Source organism: Sturnira hondurensis, unplaced genomic scaffold (assembly GCF_014824575.4).
Source record: "Sturnira hondurensis isolate 20B ecotype Veracruz unplaced genomic scaffold, ASM1482457v3 Scaffold0003693, whole genome shotgun sequence".
Classification (NCBI taxonomy): Eukaryota; Metazoa; Chordata; class Mammalia; order Chiroptera; family Phyllostomidae; genus Sturnira; species Sturnira hondurensis.
In genome coordinates this window covers 2,107,797-2,121,541 of record NW_028076324.1, presented here as the reverse complement: position 1 = coordinate 2,121,541, position 13,745 = coordinate 2,107,797, and the positions used below count along the sequence as shown (strand labels likewise).

The window sequence follows — 13,745 nt, the reverse complement described above, 5'->3', positions numbered from 1 at the left end:
TGGCACCGCTGCCACAAGCCAACCCGTAATTGCAAAGCAAACAAGGCTGAAATATTGGGATTGGTCTCAATCGTGACAAGATCTACGCTTTTGCCGCCAATTTGTTTGTGCAGCTCTATTTAAAGGTTCTTGATTGAGGAAATGTTGAAAATAGCGGTAAGGGTTTCCCTAATGAGACCTCGCGAGGGAGGCGGCGGCCTTCGCCCGGCACGGAGGACGCGGTGGGGGAGGGGCGCCGTTAACCCCTTCCTGCCCGCCTCCGGCGAAAAGTCCTGGGAGACCCGCAGGAGGAAGCCGGGGAGGGCGGTCCCTCCCTCCCCGCAGCCGTGGCCGCCTTGGGCCTGAGCGGCGGAGAACTGCCCTCCTCGGCGGTTGTTACCGAGAGGGCGGTGGGATCCAAACGAAAACTTAACCCGGAGGGAGGGCGCGGCCCAGCAGCCAACACAGCGGCCTAAGTCTGGGGTGGCGACTCTGGATGCGCTTCCTGTCCCCTAACAGGCCTGAGCTGCGGCTGCTGCCCCGCGTCTCACTCTGCGTCTCGCGGTCCTGCGACGGCCGAGGCCCTCGTGATCCCAGCGGAGGCGCTCGGTGCCCCAGAAGCGACCCGGCCCTAGTTATTAGGTTGGGTCTTCAGGCCCCTGGAAGAGAGTCAAGAAACCAAAAAGGCAGGAAGAGAAAATACATAAATATTTATCGAGAGCAAACAGATCTCGCTTAGTCTTCCCTAAACACCCTCGAGGTCAGTGTCGTTACCCCCTTGTTCAGATGGGGAAACTAAGGCCTAGAGAGAAAGCGGCGCGGGTCAGTGGGGAGCCCAGAGTCCGACGTGCCGGCTCTGCCTCCGGAGCCCAGGAGGTCAGGGGAGTACCGGCGAGGCTGGACTGCGTCCCCCACTCTCGGATCCAGAGCTGGCTGCCGCAGACCCAGTGCCACTGCGATCAACGGGAGGAGGCCTTCCCTGGCCCTCCCATTAGCTGAGAGATGTAGACCTGCTCCCTAATGGAGGGCGATGCCCTCCTCTACTAGCTCTAGTCGCCTTCAAAATAAAAACCAATTCGACTGCTATTGGAATAGCGAAACTCACCTGGTTGCTCGGAATCACCCTTTCACACAAGCTGTTGAAGTACCTACTGGCTTCAGTGCATTGATTGGTCCCTCCACGGCCCACAGGAAGTGCCCAGAGGTCCACCGGAGAGACCGGAGCAGCAGCACCAGAGAGAAGTTCAGAAGGAAGAAATCTGATTTGAGGGAGGAGAGAGAAGGGAAGCTACATCTGGAAAGGACTCCTGGAGGAGGTGGCATTTCAGCTGGGCCTAGAAGAAACACAGAAGTGCGAGAGAGAAGAGTTCGATAGCTGTGCTGGCAAGTCAAGGGGTGCCAGACCCACAGTTGGCCACCTGCTGCCATCTCCCGCCTGGTCCTCTAACTTGTAGAACTGTGAGCTGATCAAACCCTGAGCCAAAGTTCCAGTCTTTCACCAGATTGAAAACTTGGGACTTGTGCACAACACCAGTGGCTAGACTTTGACCCTTCCAGAGCCCTGGACCTGGGCCAAGAAAGCCAAGGTCAGGGGTAAAAATGAGACTGGGGGGTGCTCTCACCAGAGCTCTTAGGGCCACAGGAGCCCAGAGGGATCTGGTCAGAGATGTAGCTCCGCCAGTCTGAAGTCTGTCTTTCTGGAGCCACAGGCAGATGGAGACTGGGAGAAGGAGGACCCCTGGGTGGCAGAGGAGGCCTGGCTTCGGTTGGACTTCCCCAAGAATGGCCTGCACCTTCTGTCGGCAAAACAAAAAAACACCAGTGTCACCCATTTAGTGAAGCCTCCAAGTGTGTTCCGAATGGAATTCTGCTTTTCTTGCATAAAACCAATTCTTTCGTTTGAAGTTGGAGGCTCTGCAAGCAGAATGCAATTCCATGTTTTGTTCCTAGAGGTTTGGGCCTGTGTTAACTTAAGTGGGCACTCACACAAGTATCAGAAAGAAAACCATTCTCTTCTGGAAAATGGAACAAAGTAGCGCCTCTCCAACCGTGGGGCCGATATACAATCTGTAACAACAATTAGCCTCCCAGTGCTGCGCATTTCCAGCAAGCATCCTGCCTTCTCTGTTTATAACTTTTCTGCCCGCAATTATTTTTATTTTAATTCTCTGTCACTTTAACAGAAACCAGAGCCTTTTCTTTTCATGTTTTGTACACAGCATGTTCATTTTGATAAGATGTTCTTTCCTATCCTCTTTTAGCTCGCCGTTCCTTGTTTAGAGTTCTGTATCAGGAGTTTCTAATATTTCTTTCTCTTTCTCTCCCCCTCTTTTTAAGAGTTTGTCCCTGTCTTGCTTTATTTGTGTGAAATTTAGTTTGAAGGGAGATCAGAGAGAGCAGGAGGGGTCTGTAATAAGAGAATGACCGAATGACCCAAAGGCTGATTATCTGTCATTAACTGGAGACTCGGTATACCCAAATTACCAGGGAGACCTCAGTCTGCCGGATCCTTCCCCAGCCAGAAAGGCGAGTGTGGAATGCACACACAGAAACAGGCTGGTGACATTGCAAATGAAGACACCCTGCTCACACGTTTTCTTAAGGGGGTCTCCTTCAAAACTCACCTTGGGTTCAGTGGGCAAATTTATTAGATCCTGACATGTTGTATACACAGGTTAAAAAAAAATCTCTGCTGAAAGATTAACTTTAACATCTCTGTAACTTGGTGTGTGTGTTGTTTCGTTAGGCCCAAAATTGCAGTTAATTTTCTAAGCTCCAGAGAATATTGAGAAATCAAGGCAAGCTGCTTTTGATCTGCTCACGCTGCTAAACCCAAGCCTTGTAAAAATCGAGGTTTGCCATTAATATTGACAATAAAAGTGTTTCTTTTTGTTAACCTGAAACCTAACCATCCTGGCTCAAGTCCCTTGTCTAGAAGCAAAGGCCCTAGGAGAAAGTAGAAAGGGTTTGGGAGAAACTGCCCAGGCTAGAAAAATCCATCTGTGTGGATTTGCAGAGGAGGCCTCAGACCAGGACTTCCAGGAATGCAAGCACACTGCACTCAGAACTGGCCATGGCCTGGCCCTCAAGTCACAAACCAACCTTTCAGTCCCCGAAACAGTTTGTCCAAAGCCCCACCTTTTAAATTGCCCTTTTCTTTCACTTCTTCTTCTGAACACCAGACGGGACTGCAGACCAGTTGAAGTCCATTACTTACTACTTCCACAGAGCACGTACGCAAAGTTACAATTACTTCCTCGTCTGAAGGCGAATGATTTCCTCCCGGCTTGGAAGAAAATGCTGCTAATGTGGATGGAATTTGCTTGAAACCAGAATGTGGATGAGGACTTAACATAAGTCCTGTGGGATATATTTTCTTATGCCACTTGTGCTCTAAACTTTATATTTTACTACAAAGTAGCAAAGGTCAGATTTACAGTACCTCTTAGGGCCCCTCTAATAACATTCATAACACATCCCATATAAGCATCATACTGCCTCTTGTGGGGTCTTCCCATGCCCATGATCCTTTATTCTTTTCCGTTTGAGTAAGCATTTCAGTTTGACAGGCTAGGATACCCAGCAAAGTATTTAATTCTCTCTTATCAATGAAAATCCTTCCAGACCAGCTGAATATCTTCCAGTTAACATGGAGATCTAGTTATTAATTATTTGGAGAAAATGAAAATTCCCAATGCCAGTAATCTTGAATATTAAGATTTTTCTTACATGTTGTATACATTAAACTTACACAATATTATATGTCAATTATATCTCAATTTTTTTTAAAAAAGGTTTTTTTCTGAGAAGAGTTAGGATAAGCCAGTATCTTATTCTTCGTCATCAGTCTTAGGTTCAGTAACATCAAAAACCTTGTAAATCTAAACCTTGCTGGAGGCAAATTAGAAGGGAGGGGAAGAGAGAGGGGAGAAAGAGGAGAGGAGGGACAAAAGAGAGGGACTATAGAGGGGAAGGGGGAGGGAGAGGCAAAACTGGGCAGATACACAGGCACCAAGCAAGTCTCAGTTTTCTCCACCGACTTAAATGTCTCTTAATCTTAACTAGACTAAAGGACTAACGAGCAATCGGCCCCTCCTTAGTCAGCACTGCAGTTGGGTCAGCCCCTCCCCACCCCCAACTCCACAGAACTGCTCTGGGTGGGGAAGAGGTGGGAAGAGGGCTCACTCATCAATATCTTGCCCCCAAACCCAAAATCCAAACAAGAAAATGCTCAAGAGAAACACAACCTCTTAAGAGCCAAGGGAAGCTTTTCTTGCCCTTCATTTCTGAAACAGGCATAAAAGTCCAATCGAACTTGGTTCCGCTCTGCGGGTGTGAACCCCGTGAGCAGCACCTCATTTCTGGAGCCACTGGCACTTGCCATGTCTGTCGACAACTATTTCCAAAAAGGAAAACAAGGAATTGAGGGTTTCCTTGTTTACGAAACATGGGTTAGAGAAATCCTTGCCACCACGCCACTCAGGCAATAGGCGGCCTCCTAAGTGCCCTAAGGGCTCTGAACCTCATCAGCTAGCATGTAAAAGTGACTCAGTCCCACCCTGGTACAGGCAGGAGGGCAGGACCATCTGGGTGTCACATGAAGCACCGTCCTTGGAGCAGGTGGGGCTAGGGTTGCATCTTCAAGAACATATTGCTTCTTCTGTCACCTTCTGGGTTTGATGCGTTTCTGGGGTTTTTTAGCACACTCGGGGATCTCTCATTATAAATAGGGGAGTGTTCGGGTTCTTCGACGTTGGTTGGGAAAATAAGGTAAAACGAGATTTGAAAAATGACGAAGGGACTTGAGCCATACTTCCCGTAAACATAAAATGTGTGTTTATGGCTCTCTGGCCTGGTTCCTTTCGGGTCCAGTTTACTTTGAGTTCTCATGAGCAAACACAAGATACTTACTGCCCTTGCCTTTGGAATAATAAATACCTCAATAAGATCTGTATTTCCCCTGAAAACAGACTGAAGTTTTTTTTTAAAAAAATATTTAGTTCAAACCAGATTGATTTTAAAAGTAGTATCTCACAAGATGCAAACGTGTGCGGGGGAGTGCTCAGCCTCTCTTCTGCTCTTTGAATCTTCTCCACGGGAAGGGGTGGGAGTGGAGGGAAAGGGACAGAGACATGGGCACAAAAGAAATGTTTGAACCCGGTTCTGTCTGTTTAGCTGGAGGCAGATGTAAGGCACAGCACAGTGCGTAAGTACAGCATCAGCTAGGACCTGGAAGACGGGGACAGAGAATCACAAACATTCTCCCAAACCAGGGTAGCCCCCCTGGGAAGTGGACCCCGGACCGACCAGGGTAAGACAAGTTGCAACCCCTGGTCTCGGAAAAGGAGAGGCAGGAAGTCTGCCTTTGCCAGGATTCCTCCCCTGGGCACCCCTGCTAGGACTGCCACCAGCCGGGCCCTCTGAGTGCTCGGGAAATGTGCCCTTTGGGGAGCACACACCAGAAGCCACACTCCTATGCCCTGCGGTGGGGTCACTGGGCTGACAGCTAAGCCTGGAACTCTCTCATCGCCACCACCGCCATCATTTCCTCACTACCGCTTCTCGGGAAGGCACAGGTCAGCTACATGGAAGGAAAACTGGAGGCGGCATCTTTGCCTCACAGCTTTCCAAAGCAGCAAGCTAACTCAGTTTCCCAATAGAGATACTGGAGAAAAGGTGTCAAGGAGAACACGAAGAGGGGAACATGGCCACATTTGCTTGAGAATTCAGAGTGGAGCTCGGCTAGTCTGGCCTCTGAGTCAGTAAATAAAGCTGAAGACAGTCGAGCTCACCGTCCTGTCCCTGCCTCCAAGCCGCCTTTCTAAGGCCATCGCCCCTGCTTTTGGCTTTCGGAGATAAACGAAGCCCTGCACCCTTGGACCACATTAATTACCTGATAATGACACTGTCAGTGAGGACTGATGCTCAGATTAGCATCTTTTATGACTTTTTTCTGTCCCATGGGGTCCATCTCTTTTATCACTGGCCCTGCTATCTGGGACCATGAAGGGACTCACTCATTCTGTTGTTGTTGTTGTTTCAATGAAAAGACCATGAGAAAGGCAAGTTCTGAAGCCTTCGCCACTGAGGCCACTTGCCTCTCACGGACACAGCATCCTATTCTCCAACTCACCCCTCTCCTGGGCCTCTTCTTCCTCTGCTCAGTTCTCAAAACTCCCTGTGGATCTGAAAGCAGACTAGCAGCTACTCTTTGAGAATTTTTATCTGTTCCCAGCCAGGATGCAACCATCTTACTTTGTCTACCTGCTCTCAGGGCCTAGATGTGTTTTTATAAACAGATCTTTTTTTTTTTTTATGTATCAAATGTCAGGGGATTGAACTACCAGTATTTACACATTCAGGGTTTGCCTCTGGGTGAAAATGTAAACAGAACCCCGACCACACTACTTACAGTCTTTCGTAGAAGAACACGGGTTTAGAAAGACTCTCCTTGTGTCCAAAACTGCAGACCCACCCAAGTTGGGGGTTTGAAACGCTCGATCCCTGTTTGGTTCAGAGCCCAAGTGTAAGCTCCTGGCACTTCCCAATGACTTTGTCCCAAGCCACTCTCCATTCCCTGCTCTCTGCCCTAAGACATTTTGCTGAGGGCATCCAGTGACGCTGACGTCCAATGGGACAGAATGCGCCTCATATGGACACCCAGCCTGTTTCCACGTCCCTGAGTTCCTTCCCCTGTCCTACTGCCCCGAGGCAGCAAACCTAAAATAATACTTCTCAGTGCTGTTGTGCTGGGGCCTGGAATCCCTGGCAGCACAGGGATTGGATGCCCCCCTAACCCTGCCCTCCTCTCGCTGGACCTTGCCTTCCATCCCTGAATTATACACCCCATGGGAAAGCACCCAGAGGGCAAGGAGAGGCCTGCCTTCGAAAGACGATGACCAAGGTGGCATGGTTGGTGGACCCTGGCCAGGCCCAGCAGCGTGTTGCAGGCTGCCCAAGCCTGCAGGAGCTTCTACATAGTCTTCCCTCCTGCCCCTCTAACTTGCAGCTCGCGGGCTTCTGTGGGCACCCTTTTCCACACCGGAATCTATCGAGTGGGGTCCTCCGCGACCATCTATGTACAGCAGCTTCCCCTGGAGGCTCCTGGCCAAGCCCGGGGGTAACTTCAGCTCCTGACACTGTCCATTCCCACCGCCCCTCACCCGACCAACGAGTCTCCTGTGATCCTTCTGCAGCCGCTCCCGCTGGAGGGCCGTGGGCCGGAGCCCTGCGGCCCCGTGACTTACAAGTAGAGATCCACTGTCCGTTCTAATGCGTTCAAGATCGCCACTGCCAGCAGTCTAAACATGCACGAGCCGTCCTCCTGGCCTGCCTCTTAAACCGGTGTTTAATGGTTCCTCTCCGCTAACTAAACCTGCTTTCCACAGATGCCCGCTTTTATGGGAGAGGCAGGAATGCGGAGATATATTTATATGTTTGTTCATAAAAACTGGAAAATAAGCTCTGAACACGCTGTAAAAAATATTCAGTTACTTACCAAACAGGCTAGTTAAACCAGGGGAACACCAGTGCCGGCCACATCACCAATTCGAGGAATCGAGGTGCCTGCGCTTTGAAATCGCCCAAGGTCTTCCTGAGGACTGGTGTCCCTGAAGAATATGGAAATAAGAGGATTTTCCATCAGCCTGACCGTTCCCCCGGGGGTCTCGCCCGTGACCTCCAAAAGCAGCCACAATAACAGGAGCCGCACCCAGTGCCCGCGCCCGGATTTCGGCGGTGGGTAAGTGAAGGAACACGGAGCCGGGAGTTCCCAGCCTGTGCCCAAGTCTAAGCCTCAGCCGTCGCTGCCGCCGCGCCCTGCGCCCCTCTCGGCTCGGCCGCCCCTTTGTGGGGGTCCTGCCGCCTCTGCTCTCGGCCCCGCACAAAACTGCACCCGAATGCCAGCTGAATTTCTTGCCTCGGTTACCTATCCAACTTCGAAAAGCAGTATCTACATTCCTTTTATTTAACTAGGAAAAGAAAAAAAACGGAGTGATACCGTACCTGGTTTGAGATTCTTCAATATTTGAGAGGTGGGGGGGAAATATTTTAATAATGAAGCATCTGTTAAACACTTGCATTAACCTCTGGCTGATAAAAAAGTTTTTTTAACCCTGCCCCCCCTCGTTTTAATTATCTTATGGTTATGAAGGGGCAGCCAATCCTAGGAGAGGACCTCGGCAATTAGCAAAAAGAACATCAAAAAGTTTTATTGCGGAGGGAGCGAGGCGCCGCCCCCGCCGCCCCGGGATTGGCGTGAGGAGCCTCTGACGACATATATTAACCCGAGCGGCCCTAAAGATGTAGCTGTACATGGAGATCTTGCTGGGAAAATTCGCCTGGTCCCCTCGCGGCGTCCAGCCCAGAACCGCCGCCGCCGCCGCCACCCGGGAGCTCCCGTGGCCGCCGAGCAGACCCCTCTGGCAGCCGGAGCCCAGGGCCTTCGCGCTGCAAGGCGACCGCAGGGCCCCAGATCCTTCCCCCGAAAGGAGAGGATCTGAGAAAATGGATGCACTGAGACCTCTCTGAAAACCCTCCGAGGGAGCCCTAGAGGAGCGAGGACACGTTACTCGCAGCTAAAATCACATTCAAGGACCAAAACAACCACCGCCAAAAATTTCATTAAAACAATAAGCGCCCAAGAACCCAGATCGGGCCGGTGGGGGGAGGGGAAGGGGCGGGAAGGGGAGGGTCGCACGAAGGGGGCCTCACGGTGAGCAGTCGACCCCGCCGCCTCCCTGCAGAGCCGGGCCGGCTCCTCCAACGGCGGCTCGGACTCGTCCCGGGACTCGGTGCCAGGAGCGCGGCCGGGGCGTGGAGCCCCGCGACTCCGAGAAGCAGCCTCGCGGGAGCCGGGCAATTTTGCATGAGCACCCGAAGATTCGGCGTCCCCTCGGCACCCCGGGAAGCAGCAGCCGGCGCGCGGGCCGTGGAGCAAGGCGGGAGCCGGCGGCGGCGGCCAAGGGCGCACGGTGCCGGGACCAGCTCGCCGCGCCCCATGGGGAGTCGGCGGCCGCAGCGCTGCTGAGGCGGGCCCGGCCGGCCAGGCGGGGGGCCGGGGCCCGGGCTGCAGCAGCCCCCTCTGCGGCTGCCGGGCCGGCCCGGGCGCCCCGGGGCTGGGGGGTGGGGGGTGGGGGAGGCCGCCGAGCGCCGAAGCAGGGGCCCGGGCCCAGGGGGCGGCGGGGCTGCGCGCACGCTGGGGCGCGTGGAGGGGCGCGGAGGGCGAGATGAGTCTGGTGGGGGGCTTCCCCCACCACCCAGTGGTGCACCATGAGGGCTACCCGTTCGCCGCTGCCGCCGCCGCAGCTGCCGCCGCCGCCGCCAGCCGCTGCAGCCACGAGGAGAACCCCTACTTCCATGGCTGGCTCATCGGCCACCCCGAGATGTCGCCCCCAGACTACAGCATGGCTCTGTCCTACAGCCCCGATTATGCCAGCGGCGCCGCCGGCCTGGACCACTCCCATTACGGGGGGGTGCCGCCGGGTGCCGGGCCCCCGGGCCTGGGGGGGCCGCGCCCCGTGAAGCGCCGGGGCACCGCCAACCGCAAGGAGCGGCGGAGGACTCAGAGCATCAACAGCGCCTTCGCCGAACTGCGCGAGTGCATCCCCAACGTGCCTGCCGACACCAAACTCTCCAAGATCAAGACACTGCGCCTGGCCACCAGCTACATCGCCTACCTCATGGACCTGCTGGCCAAGGACGACCAGAACGGCGAGGCGGAGGCCTTCAAGGCGGAAATCAAGAAGACAGATGTGAAAGAAGAGAAAAGGAAGAAAGAACTGGTTAGTACCAGGGGTCAGTGGGCAGTGGGTTTGCGGGGTTCGAGTGGCTGGTGCTCCCTGTCTCTTTTCACATGGGTTGAGCAATGGCATCCTGCTTTCTTTGGCTGCCTCCTGAGCCTACGTCGTTTGCACCAGCTCTCGGTAGGGATGGTTTTCCAAAAAGGCAGAGGAGGTGAGGGGAGGGTGCCAGCAGGAGAAGGAGGTTAGGTAAGAGGGGTGCCTCGCGCTGGCTATCTTTCCTCCGGGTTACCGCTGATCTCCCAGGCGCTTAGGGCGGACCTCGCAGTCTCAGGGTCGCGCCTGATCTTCCGATAGCACTGGCCCAGAACCCTCATTCTGTGACCTTTGGAACCGCATCGGGCCTCCAATCCAGTGCTTCGAGATACTCCAAAAATAAGTCTCCCATAAACTCTCCATTCCAATTAGGTTACTATTGATTCCATTTCTACCTTTTGAAAACGAGGCCGCCACTGATTCTAAGAGAGTTTTATGGTTGTTCTTACTGTGCCCCGAAGACATAAAGCTAAACACGAAATAAGCACTTTTAAGGTCAAAATGCAGCTGCACTTTCTCTTTGGGCATGAGGTTAAAATGCTGTTTATCAGATGAGTACATTTGATGGGTATTTCTTCCTTTATTTGCATTGACCTGCACATTTTAAGACAAAGAGTAAATATTACTATGATCACTGTTAACAATAACTCGAAATTATAACTGAAAATTAGTTTTCCCAAGTCCCTACCAAGTTCTCTTAGGGTGATGGTGCTCAGAGCAAGGCGGTTGCCAAAAGGGACCTGAAAAATAATCCCTTTTGTCGAGTGTTTCTTCCTTGGGGCCTGTGGCGCTTTAGGCGCTGCATAAACGAGTGACCTCCAAAATGCCCAGGGGTTTCAGAGGCCTTGGAGGAGAAGCACTGCTGAGCTGGTGGCGGAGAGCCGAGGGCCCACAGGCCCAAGCCAAGGCCAGGGAAGTTCTTCCTTTCTTCCTGAGAGTGCGGATGTGGGATTGCGATCGAAACCGGGGAAACCGCATTTAGCGCTGACCCCGATAAGGGCCCCCAGGTCTCCATAAAGGACCTGAAAACGGGTGATTGCTTATAAACGTGCCGATCTGATATTTGAGGGTTGCAGGCGCTTTGAGGCCTGGGCTGTAGCTAGGACAGCGCCAGTCTTCGTAGCCTTTCCGCAGGGGCTAGAAACGAAAGCCATCGCACCTTCCATGCCTTCCTCCCTGTCTCACTATCTTCTCGAGCCCGGGGAGCATGGGGGTGGCGTGGAACCAGGTTTCCTCTCTGAATTTCTCTTTCCACTTTTCTCCCCCTCGCCTCCCTTCTGCCCAGAATGAAATCTTGAAAAGCACAGTGAGCAGCAACGACAAGAAAAGCAAAGGCCGGACGGGCTGGCCGCAGCACGTCTGGGCCCTGGAGCTCAAGCAGTGAGGAGGAGGAGGAGGAGGAGGCGGAGGAGAGCGCTAGTGAGCTGGGGCCCAGGAGCCGGATGTAAAGCCAGGACTCCGGGCAAGCTCTACGCGCTCCCACCCAAGGACTACTTGCATTTGGAGTCATCCGGTTTATTTATGTGCAATTTGCCTCCCCTCTCTTTGCCCCGCTTTGAGGCATCCGCTCCCCATCTCCCCCTTCAAAAATAGTGGATATTTGAAGAAAAGCATTCCATATTTTAATATGAAGAGGACACTCCCGCGTGGTAAGGGATCCCGTCGTCTCGTAGATTCTCTGTGTTTGAATGTTCCCCCCTGGCTGTGTAGACACCAGCGTGGCCCCTGCCCACCCACCCTTCCACATAACAGACAGAGGACATTGGTGTGTATGTGAAGTGTATCTTTAATAATTGGCCTTTGGATATAAATATTCCTGGGGATTATAAAGCTTTATTTCAAAACGGAAAGCGGGGCCGCTAACATTTCCGTTGGGGGCGGTATCTCGTGCTGTCGTTTCATCCGTGGTTGTTCTCTATTTGAAGATGTTTCCAACAGCTACTTGTTTTGTGCACTTCCGTCCTCTAAAACTAAGTGGAATTTAATTAATATTGAAGGTGTAAACGTTGTAAGTATTCAATAAACCACTGTGTGTTTTTTTACAAAACCCCAATCTTTTAATAGTTGATACCTCAAAAGAGTTTTGAAAACAAAACTGTTATATTTGTTTTCATAATATTTAAAGTATTCAGAAGTAAACTAAATTATCATGATTGCCTCTAACTTTATGTGAAAGAGTCAGTGATTTCGACCAATCAACTTGAGCAGTCGTCCCCCCAGGGAGTGGTGGTCCCAAAAAGAGACGGGTCCTTGATGAAAATCTTGCTACAGCCCTGGGCTCCTCCCTCCTGACCACCCTCCCCCCCAAACCCCCAGGAGAACCCTGAGTTGTCTGTAGGAGGAGGGTCTGGGCTGGAGAAAGGCCTCAGTCCCCCCAGAAGGTGGAAAGGTGTCCTTGTTTTCCTGAAATCAACCAGAAGCCATTTGGTGGGGACCTAGGCTTCTGTTGGGGAGCGCGTTTTCAGCTGAGGAGGTTTGGAGAGGATCCCAGGCATTAGAGCCTTTAACTCAAAATATAGGGTTTTCATCTAAGAAAGGAGAGAGGAAAAGGAAAGAGAAAAGAGGAGGTGACGCGTGGTCTCGACGGCGTGGGGGTGGCGGGGGAGGAGTGGTGTGGACTCTCCTCTGAGCAGGCCGGGGGGAGAGGGAGGGCCTTCGGAGAAGTCCCTGATTAGGTAGCAAAGAACTGAGGTAACACCAAGTAAGAAATCTCGAACTCGACCAAGGGTTTAAAGGGGGTGGGTGGTGGGAGCCCGATTTACAAGGCGCTACAGGGAACTCAATGTTAACTGCGCGGTGTCTGAAGTCTTCCCGGCCGCATGCCAGCCTAGCAAGCGACTCCCTGCCCGACTACCAGCCCCGGGGGACTGCACCCCGCCCGAGGTTTGGTCCCTCCGAGTCCCAGCACGACCCGGAAGGAAGTCCCCGAGGCCTCCTTCGCCCGCCGAGGGCTTGGCTAGAGCCTGAACCCCCGCGCTAGGAACCAGGGATGGCGTGCCTTAAAGGACTCGGCGGGCCGGGGAGGGGGGAAAGGGGGAGGAGGGATTGAGGAGTGGGGAGGGGGGAGGGAAGAAAGGTGAAACGTATTAAAAAGCGGTTTGTTTCATGAAACGCCACGTATATAAATCTGGTGTTAGGGAGGCTTGCCAGAGGCTTTCCATCTTGGAACCCATCCTCGGGGTGATGTTCGCACCTCGGCTTCGGGCGCAGACCCTCCCCTCACATCCCAACGGTTCCCACGTCTGGCCGGTGCCCACTCTGAGCGCGCCGCCTGCAGCAGGGGACTCCGCAAGTGCCCGGGGAGCGACAGCGAGTGGCTCTGCGGGTCTCTTCTGCGGGCAGCTGACAACGCGAGGGCGAGGGGTTAGAACAACTCGACCAAAACGATCTGAACTTTCTCCCCTCGGGTCAGCCGGCGCTGGGCCGACGTGGTGGGCGCGGGGCTGTGTTTACAGACACTTGCCTTTGTTTATAGCGCTGGGGGGCAGAGGGAGGCGCGCCCTGATTTTTCTATTACTCTCCGGATCCCTGTCCGTTTGACCGAGTGGCTCCCTCCCTCTCCTACCTCCTGCCACCTTTGGCATTTTTACTTTAATCCGTTGAAGGGAAAGACACCAGCCAGATCTTAGGGGTCGCTGGAAAGCGTCTCCCGAAGTAGTGGAGTGAACGGTGGGGAGGCGGGGAGGTTTTCAGAACGGGAGCCAGGAAGGAGTTATCTTCATCATGCATGTGTGCTAGCGCTTGACTTGAGTAGCTGGTCTACTTCGCCATCTGGGCCTTCATGCATTTTTGCTAGTTTCACACTTTTTCTGGTTTATTAAACACCAGCTGAAGGGAACCAGACAACTCTGGCGGCACCGTTGGGACAGGCCAGCTTGCTTCTACACAAGCTTGTAAACCCACTCTCAAGAAATCCGCTGTCTTTTTCCG

The 13,745-nt window shown here is 53.0% G+C and overlaps 1 protein-coding gene and 1 long non-coding RNA gene across 2 annotated transcripts; one reads left to right on the top strand and one right to left on the bottom strand.

Moving 5' to 3' along the window:
• Positions 1-1,527: 1,527 nt before the first annotated feature.
• On the bottom strand, positions 1,528-8,136 carry LOC118984580 (uncharacterized). The gene is made up of 3 exons (XR_005065943.1): positions 7,984-8,136; positions 7,478-7,589; positions 1,528-1,772 (listed from the first exon to the last, which is right to left on the bottom strand). It is a non-coding gene; the product is annotated as an uncharacterized LOC118984580 (long non-coding RNA).
• Positions 8,137-9,158: 1,022 nt separating this feature from the next.
• Positions 9,159-11,876, top strand: HAND2 (heart and neural crest derivatives expressed 2). Its single transcript, XM_037042727.1, has 2 exons — positions 9,159-9,761; positions 11,101-11,876. Exons 1-2 carry the CDS (start codon positions 9,207-9,209, stop codon positions 11,197-11,199), a joined length of 654 nt encoding a protein of 217 aa, XP_036898622.1. The 5' UTR covers positions 9,159-9,206; the 3' UTR covers positions 11,200-11,876.
• The last annotated feature ends 1,869 nt before the right edge of the window (positions 11,877-13,745 follow it).

Bases quoted from the DNA above. Each gene is read 5' to 3' on its own strand.
- HAND2 (XM_037042727.1), top strand. From the start codon at position 9,207: ATGAGTCTGGTGGGGGGCTTCCCCCACCACCCAGTGGTGCACCATGAG. The intron at 9,762-11,100 runs GTTAGTACCAGG...CCTTCTGCCCAG, and splicing joins AGAAAAGGAAGAAAGAACTG to AATGAAATCTTGAAAAGCAC.